Consider the following 9,373-nt stretch of genomic DNA (forward strand, 5'->3'; position numbering starts at 1 on the left):
GATGTGTGTGGAGTTTGGCTTAGTCCAATAGGCAGTAGAGAATCGTGGTAGGCTTTTAAGCAAGTGTGTGACATGGTAAACATTTAGCTCACAATGGTAGCTGGGTTGGACTGGAGATGAAGAGACCAAATATGGGGAGGTACAGTTGTGAATAGACCTTAAAAAGATTTTTCTTTGGAGAGAGAGCGGTAGATTTCAGTTGTGTCTGAGCTATGAGGTGTTGATTTGGTCCTATCTCTGTGCCGCCAGTATGGAGAGGGACTGATTGAGTTTCACCATCATGATAATAAGTATTCCCCCAGTTAACATGAAGGTGGGCCAAAAGAGCCACTTGAACAAGGTCTGCGGGGTATAGAGCCTCATGAGGAGGATACTCTTCTCAGTCTCATCAGGGTCTGAGTAGCAGGGGAAGGTCTGGCGCTCTATGAATCTGACCCTGATGTTCTCCACCTTTGTCCTGGCTTCCTGGTAGTCCTCCAAGCTCTCAGGGATGTAAGAACACTGTAGAAGAGAATGAGAGAATCTACAATGATGGAAAACAGCTGGGAACGGAAAGGCTCCCACCCACAGCTCTCAATATTGGGGGGAGGGGCATTGTGTAGAAGGGGTCATAACCAAGAAAACAAAAAGGGATAGCAACACCACTGGGTCAGCTGAAAGAAGATGTAGAAATGCTCACAGAGGATGATGAAGACTCAGCCCATGTCCCATCTTCTGTTTGAAGATTTTCTTTATCCCTCTACTACTAGTACTAGCTACTTTGTATTTATACTCATATAACCCCCTCGTATTTATTTTATATTCAGTCTTTATACATTCTTTTCTTTATGTACTTATATAGGAACATGTTCTTTCCTTCAGTAGAATATAAGGTCCTTGGGGCAGCTAGGTGGTGCAGTGAGTAGAGCACTGGCCCTAGAGTCAGGAGGACCCAAGTTCAAATCCGGCCTCAGACACTTGACACACTTACTAGCTGTGTGACCTTGGGCAAGTCACTTAACCCCAATTGCCCTACCTTCCCCCCTCCAGAAAAAAAGAATATAAGTTCTTTGAGGACAGGGATTGTTTCAGTTGGGGTCTTTGTATCCTCAGTGCCTAGCACAGTGCCTGGTATTGCTTAATAAAATGTTCCTTGATTGATTGACTGAGGAGTCAGCCTAGCTCACCGCCTGTGTTTTTGCTTCAGCATACCTGGGCTCATCCTTTTGGGTCTTGGTATCCAGAACTATGACTAGGAATTATTGTAGCCGGATAAAGGATTTTTGGGAGGAAAGAACATTATGTTAATGGTAACATAGTCTGATCACAGGAGAGGTCACAGTGAATCAGGAGACCCTTTGTACCCAATTCCCTATAAGTAGGCCTCAGTTTCCTCAAATGTAAAATGGAGATGATAATACCTTTACTACCTGCCTCAGGGTTGTAAGCTTTTAAATGCCATAAAAAATGTGAACTCATGCCATTATAAGTTAATAAGTATTTATGAAGCCACTACTCTTGCTAACCACTGGAGACACATGTAAGAGAAGCCAAGGTCCCCATCCTCTCTATACAACAGGCAAAATCCACTCCCTCCCCCTGGAACTCTCCCCTATAGATTATTTCTTTGTCTCACTGTGCCTCTGTCTCTGTCTCTTTCTGTGTCTCTTCATGTCTTTCCCTGTTTCTCTCTGTCTCTGTCTCTCCCTGTCTCTGTTTCTGTCTCTCTCTCTAGGATGTTGTCAAGATGAGTTTATAGCTGTGCAAGAAAGGGGCTTAATAAATCTAGGGTGCCATTATACCAAGAGTCCTTAACCTTGGGATCTACAGATCTACAAGAAGTCCATAGGCAGATTTCAGATTGTCTGTAAACTTGGATAAGATTATTTCAATATAATTGGCTTCCTTTGCAACCCTATGAATTTTATCTTATACATTTAAAAATATTATTGTGAAAATGTGTCCATGGGCTTCACCTGCTTGCCAAAGGGGTCCATGACAGAAAAAAATGTTAAGAACCCCTGCATACTACAATATGTCCCTACCAAAAGTCACCCTGAGCCCTTTACAAAAAAGGCAGTTGATCCTGTCCTATGAGGAGTGGTGGTGAGGATTTTACGTATTGCGCAGATGCCCGGTATCTACCAGTCGTTTGAGCCCAGCAGTGCTGTGGGAAATCAAACCTGAAGCTCCCCTGGGCCTTTCCTTCTGCCATTCTTCGTTGCACTAAAGTATCGGCCCAATTTCCAGGGGAGACAAATCGAGTCCAGTTGTTGAAATCCCAATTATTAGTGGCAGCCTCTTCACCATCGCCCCAATCTCACCTCTAGCATTCATGGAGAGAATAGTGAGGCTCGGGAGTTCCTAGCCCACAGCATGGAAGAAGGGCCTGGCCCTGGAAGGTGTTGGTCCATCTCTGTGCCTCTGCTCTTTTCTGCAGAGCCCTTTAGGCTAGTCCCTGAGGACTGCCTCTCCACCCTGCCTCCCATGTTCCACAAATTAGTGAATGCAGAACAAGCAACTGGACCAAATGGGCAGCTGTCTGGCAGAGGCAAACAGCGAGGGTAAGCTTAGCAAATCACCCTATTTGCAACCTCCTATTAGAGCTATAATTGGCCAGTATGCACGAATAGGAAGTACAGCAATGATCAGCTGGAGGCTGTAAATACTTCCCGTTGAAGGCCAGGCGGAGGTGTGGCTTCACACACAGCTGATAGCTTATTAGGAGAAAGCATGGGCATCTATGCCTGTTCTCACCTTCATTGCCAGACTGAGTCTGGAACGATGCCTGCCTCTCCCTCTCAGCCTCCCCCCAAGGTCAATTGATTAGAGCTATCTAGCAAATAAGGTCCAGAAGTAAATTGGTTGTCCTGATGCTTCCAGGACTTCTCTCCAACACCCATGATGAGTGACACCAGTCATCTCTCTCACTTGCCCAGAACTAATTGCTTCATGCCTTTGGCTGGTGGGTTTGAGGCTTTTTTGAAAACTAGGCAAGAGACAAGGGCTAACAGAGTGGGATTGGTGAGGTACAGAATCATGGAATTTTTCCATCATATATAAACATGGAAAAAAAGGATACAACCTATGTCGATGGGCTCTCAGTTCAGGGCTTTCTGTGTCCAGTTCTGATGATTCTCTGTGGAGTTGGGCTATCCTCAGTTTCTATCAAGGGTTCATAGACTTAGAATTGGAAAGGATCTTAGAGGTCATCTCATCCAACTTTCTCATTTTACAGATGAGGAAACTAAAGTCGAGGAGGGTTAAATGACTTATCCAGGGTCACACGGGGTAGGCCTTGAACCCAGGTCCCCTGACTCCGGAGTTAGCATTCCTTCCACTCCTTAATGCTACCTAAAAGTTGACTTTCTAGATGGTCCCTTCCAAAACATTTGCCTGAGTTGCTTCCTGGGTTGCCCTTTGGTTTTTCTGGGAGACAAGATAATCCATTTATCATCTATTATGGTCCTATTTATATCATACTTTTTAAACTGACTTCCTTGCTCTTACCTGGCAGTTTTTTTCTTTTGTCTCCTCTGTGTGGTACAGAATGGCGCTCTTCCCAATGGCAGACACATTGACCCACAGACAAGGGTACTGAGGGACCTTCTTGCCATCCAGCTTCTCATGGTCCCTTATGTCTGTTTCAATCAGGTGGCAGATGGATACCTTGCTCCATACACTGGAAGAAGCACATATGCACACAAGGACATCGGCAGAGATGAGAGCAGTGCCATACTTTGGGGGCCAACTGACACTGTCCCAGGATTGACTCCTTTAGTTTTCCCAACCACCCCCAGCCACTATTTGGTAGCAATTAAGTTGGACGGATGCATACCCTTTTCCTGTTCAATGTGAGGTATCCTCTCAATTGTTTGTTTTTTGTTTTATTGTTTGTCCTTCATTATCGAAGAGGACCATGACATCAGGAAGGTGGTATTATGACCTCCAAGTGAATTGGATTTAAGTGAGTGAGGGCTGTGCCAAGTCACCAGCCTCACTTTCTCCTCTGGAGCCAACTGGGCCCAGTAGAAAGAGGAAAAGCAGCTAGATGGGATCCACTGATCGGTGTTTAGCAGAGAGGAGACATCAACCTATCAAATGGGGAAGGGATCTTTGAGATCATCTAGTCCAAGAATGTCATTTCATGAATGAGAAAACTGAGGCCCATATAGGGGGAGATGGCTAAGTCAAAAATCACAGAGCTAATTAATAGCAGAATCTGAACCAAAACCTTGGGGCTCCATTCTGAGAAAGCTCAAAGAATGGATGTCAGCTAAGATTCCCAGTTCAACTTGGTGTACAGAAGGTGTCCTACAGCGAGTTCTAATTTCATGCCAAGCAAATCAGCATCTTGGGGCTCATGATTTGGGTGAGCCTCTGCCTTAGCCTTGATAATATTGAAGAAAGAAGAGACAGCTATTTGCTTCTAATGTCCCCTGGTGCTGTTATGCAGCATTACCCAATACATACAGATCACAGACTACTGACCCAAAAAGCCTCAGGCACCCTTATCTCAGCCCTTATCTTGGAAAGAGTATTATTAGAAAAAGACAAACTAGGATGACTTCCAGACAAGGTGACCAGGATGGTAACAGGATCTGGCCATCATGTAATTTGAGAGATGACTTGCAGGAGAGAAGACTGGGGTGGGGGATACTATCTCTGTTTGGGTCAATAGGTGCGATTCAGAGGGAGGCAGATTTCAGCTGTTGTTCATCCTTAGTTCTCAAAGAGGACCAATGACAAAAGGAGGGTGATGTCTTGACTTCCAAGTGAACTGGATTTAAGTGAGGCAGAGCTGTGCAAAGTCATCAGCCACACTGTCTCCTCCAAAGTCATCTAAGTCCAGGGGCAAGACATAGGTCAGGACAACTAGTGATGGCCCAGGATGCAATGGGAGACCTTGGCCTTTTTAAGCTAAAGTCTTTCCCAGGTCTCAGTTTGTCTGAGGCAACAGCTATTCAGTAGTTAAAGGCTAGGTAAGAGCTGAAGCAAAAAATGGCCTAGTTTTGCCTTCACAAAATTTTCTGGGAGGGGAAGACCCTCTGAGTTTCTGGCCCAAACAGAAACAATTCTTATTTACATACTCTGAGCCATCAAAACCCAAATAATGAGCAAGTGGGGCTTGGACTGGGACCTATTATTGACCAATCAGTGAGAGCCAGAGTGATTTGGGTTTAAAGGTATAGTCAAGTAGCTCCATTTGAATCTCAATGGGCTTTATCAAAGCCTGGTTTTTCTAGAGCTATAGTTCAAGAAATCATAAATGAAAAATATATGAAACAGAAGATTTCATTGTTCAGTTAAAAAAACAAACAAACCAAGGATTAAATAAATAAATAGGGAAGAAAAAATCTAGCCTCCAAACCCCAAGACATCTTGTGAAGTATAAGTGATTAAAATTTATATTCCTTATATATTCCTCATATATTTATGTTCCTTTATAGTCAGAGTTATAGTTGTCTGTAAACAGAATGGTTCCATACAACAACAGTATTGTCCCCATCATGGGAAGTGTTCAGAGGCTGAATAAGCTTCTGTCAAGGATACCAAAGAGGGGAGTTCTGCAGAGTAGAAGGTTGGAAAAGATGACTTCTCAGGTGGTTTTCAAATCTGAGGTACTTTCATCAAGGTCAGTTATCAGTTATCATTATAAATTCAATATTCTACCAAGACAGTTGACAAGAACAATGTGTTCAGAGATGGTTCATTGCATTTCAAAGTAAAAATTTTCTTTTCTTTAAAAAAGATGAATGTAAAATAAAAAGTAATTGAGAAGAAATTTTAATTTCTTGGCCAAAATAATGGTCAAAAAAAGCAAAAAGAAATGCCTAGAATAAATTTGGGACAGTGCAGCCAGTAGAGTGTAAAGATTTGAATGTGGATTCATATCCTAACTTTGCTATTTCCTATCTGAATGACCTTAGACAAGTTATTTAACCACTTTGAGCCTCAGTTTCCTCAATTGTAAAATGAGGAAGTTGAACTAGATGGTCTCTGAGGTCCCTTCCAGATTTAATTCTATGATTCTAAGAAGCACTGATACGATTCAGCATAGAATATTTCACTCACTTTAATTTTTGTAGACTTAAGCTGTCTTAGAACACCTAAGGAAAAAAGAAGTAGGAGGGAGCCATAATGCTGAGGTGTTAGATTCTGCTTGATTGGTGCAGTGGGGTAGAAAGGGAAGGTTGATTATTAGCCCATTAGTTTGATGGTTCCTATGTTCCAGACAAGCCTGACTCCAACTTATCCCACTTTATAGTGTCCCTTCTCTAGTGGGTAGAGAAGGGAGAGGCAAAGCTTACAAGGCATATAGGTTCGTAGACTAGGGAGATAATATATGGGAAAGGAATATTGGGTACCTCTTCTGGTATAAGGGCAGCACGGTTGTCCCCAAGATGTAGTAGCTGATGGCAGAACACACCACCATGACTGTGCCTAGGCACAGGGCACGGGTCTCTCCTCGGATCTGTGCTGTCACCAGATTTTTCCCCATCTTGACTCTGAGTAACAGACCTGTCTGGCCACTCCTGCGGTTAGACAATCAAACAAGAAAATCCTAAATCAGCAACCTCAGCAATAATATAACCTTTGTGCTGCTCAGGAAACTTTACGACCATAAGTTATATACAACTTGCAATCTCCTTAGGTATACAGAGAATTTCTGCGCTCATGATAAATAATAACTTCATGATTTTACACCCGGTTGATCAGAGGATTTAAAATTGGAAGGTACTTTAGAGACCAGATAGTCCAACCATTTCACATTCCAGACGAGGCAACAAGGGTCCACAGAGATCAAGTGACTTGCCCAGGCCATATGGTTAATGTGAGGAGTTATGATTTAAACTACACTGTAGGTGTATATAAAACACATAATATTCTATACACACAAATAGGTTTTATACATATGTATATACATGCATACATATATGTGTGTGTGTGTATATATGTATGTGAATGCATGTGCCTATACATATATACAGAAATATACATATGTGTGTATTTAATCTATTGAAGCTTAAAACTGCTTTAAGACTTTTGGGCATACCCTGTGTGTGTGTATGTATGTATGTAGAATTTTATAGCACTTTAAGGTTTGGAAAACCTTAATTTTTATTTTATCCTCAAATTGTTTAATTTTGTTTGATTTTTTAAATTTTATCCTCAAAACAACCCTGGGAGGTAGGTGTTATTAGTATCCCCATTTTACAGATGTGAAGACTGAGGCAGACAGAAGCTAGGTGATTTGCTCTAGGTCATAGAACTTGGGTCTTCCTGACTTTGGATCCACAGCTCTATTCACTGTGCCATCTAGCTGTCTCTACTCCAAATCCGGTACTCTTTCTGTTGAACCATGGAGGAAAGACATTAATCCAGTTACCCTCATTACTCCATTACCATTGGCTAATTTATTAGATTAACTAGTTATTTCCACCCAGAAACCAGAGTCTTAATGGACTAGGACCCTGGATAAATTAATTCTGACAGAGGAGAGGTATTTGGAAATGTCAACTAGCATAAACATGAGGTAGGGGAAGACACAGACAGGGTGTCAGAGTTGGAGAGGGTGAGATGGTCAGGCAGCCAGGGATCAACATTTGGTCAATAGACTGAAGGTAGAGGGAGTTCCTGAAGGGGAAAACAGAGAGTTTGAAAAGGGAAATGGATTTTAATGTAAGAGTTTAAAGATATTTAGCACTTTGGGGATTCTCTTCAGACAGAGGAGTTTGTTAAACAGTCAAGATTGAACATTTAGAGGAACAGCCTTCAAATACAAGCTCTGCTTCCCAATTTGTCCTCAGTGGCTCTGCTGGGAGGGGCGAGGACAGGTCATTTAACCTCCCTGCGCCTCAGACTTCTCATCTGTAAAATGAAGCCCTTGACCTTGATGTCTAGACTTATGCCATTCATTTAACAGCAACCAGTCACGATTATGATACAGTAGAAAGATTCTTTGGAGCAGAGGACCTTGGCCTCCTTACTACTTGCCTGACCTTGGGCAGTCAGTCACTTAACCTTCCTGGGCCTCTATTCCCTCATCTGCCAAGTGAAGGGGTTGGACTACATTGCCTCACTTCCAACTCTAAATCTGTGACTCTACTTCTTACGAAACGCTATGGTAGGCAATGGAAGCAATACAATGAAAATTAAGACATGGTGTTTGCCTTTATGGCATTTATAATCTGATGGGGGTGATATGATATATGTAACAAATATTCAGTACAATATAAAAGTTCATAATAATTATAACATAGAATACATAATAATAACATAAGTATAAAATACATGTGAGGTCAGAGGGAGAAAGATCATTTCCGGGTGGGGTGGCAGGCATCAAGGAACCCTTCCTGGAGGAGGTGGCACTTGAAAGCCAGGTAAGTTTCTTTTCTAGAATCCCTTCATTGTATGGGATGGGGATGGTGTAAATTTGTTCATAGCCAAAGACGTGAATAGCAAGACTCCCTGGCAGCTCTAGGATAGATGCCCTCCACTGTGATCTTATATTTGGATTGGCCAGACCTGCTTGGGCAAATAGCATCCCTTTATGGGGGTGGGGGTAGGGGGAAAGTGCTGTGTTAACAAAAAGGCAGGAAGGGGGAAGCTTTTGACTTCTTGTACTAATACCTACCCATATTCATTATTAATTTTCCTTCTGACTGTTTTGGGGTCTCTCTTTTCTCCCTGGGGTGCCATCCTCTGAACTCTGAGGAACTGTGGCCCTCACTCTGAAGGGCAGGGCACTGAGTGCTCCAAGTGAGACATCCATTCTCCCCCTAAACCCCACTTCATCCTCAGTATCCTGACGACAAATATGGTTATGATGGGTTCTAAGTAACTCGGCAGTCGCTGTCTCAGATACATGGCTCAGAGAGGAGCTGTATTTGTTTTAACACTGTCCTCCCCACCCATCCGCATCTGATGCCTTCTACCCAAACGATACTCTGCTTCTGCCTCCTACCCGCACGAAACCCCACAAATATCCTTGGAGAAACAGTTTTGCGAGACAGGCTTTAGAAAGTGCTCTCTGAGAGGTACTCACAGTCTCTACTGGTTCCTGATTTGTCTTCACCTTTGAGAACAACTTCTTTTCGAAAGGCCCGGTGGAGCCAGGAAGTTTTCCATCCCCCCACCCCCACGCCTGCCCCAAGGAAGCAGTCTGAGTTCCAGCAGGAAGCTTTGTTTTACAGGGCTCCTCCAGCTGTGGCTGGCCCTGTGCTCCCCATCCCTGGAGCAGTCTCTGTGCCCATACATGGTAAGGTATGAGACCCAGCATCCCTCAGGGACATAGATTTCAGGAGAGCAGGTACCCACAGATTGGAGGCCAACTAATGCCTGTGGGTATTTTTTAAAAATTTTTCTGAAGTCTGAGGGGAAATCAAAACTA

At 43.1% G+C, this 9,373-nt stretch overlaps 1 protein-coding gene across 1 annotated transcript; it reads right to left on the reverse strand.

Moving 5' to 3' along the window:
* Positions 1 to 231: 231 nt before the first annotated feature.
* KCNMB1 (potassium calcium-activated channel subfamily M regulatory beta subunit 1) lies at positions 232 to 9,080 on the reverse strand. Its single transcript, XM_036752696.1, has 4 exons — positions 9,029 to 9,080; positions 6,348 to 6,515; positions 3,490 to 3,661; positions 232 to 501 (listed from the first exon to the last, which is right to left on the reverse strand). The coding sequence occupies exons 2-4, from the start codon at positions 6,479 to 6,481 to the stop codon at positions 232 to 234; spliced, it is 576 nt and encodes a 191-aa protein (XP_036608591.1). The 5' UTR covers positions 6,482 to 6,515; positions 9,029 to 9,080.
* Positions 9,081 to 9,373: the final 293 nt, after the last annotated feature.

The sequence above is a fragment of the Trichosurus vulpecula genome, chromosome 3 (assembly GCF_011100635.1).
Source record: "Trichosurus vulpecula isolate mTriVul1 chromosome 3, mTriVul1.pri, whole genome shotgun sequence".
Classification (NCBI taxonomy): domain Eukaryota; kingdom Metazoa; phylum Chordata; class Mammalia; order Diprotodontia; family Phalangeridae; genus Trichosurus; species Trichosurus vulpecula.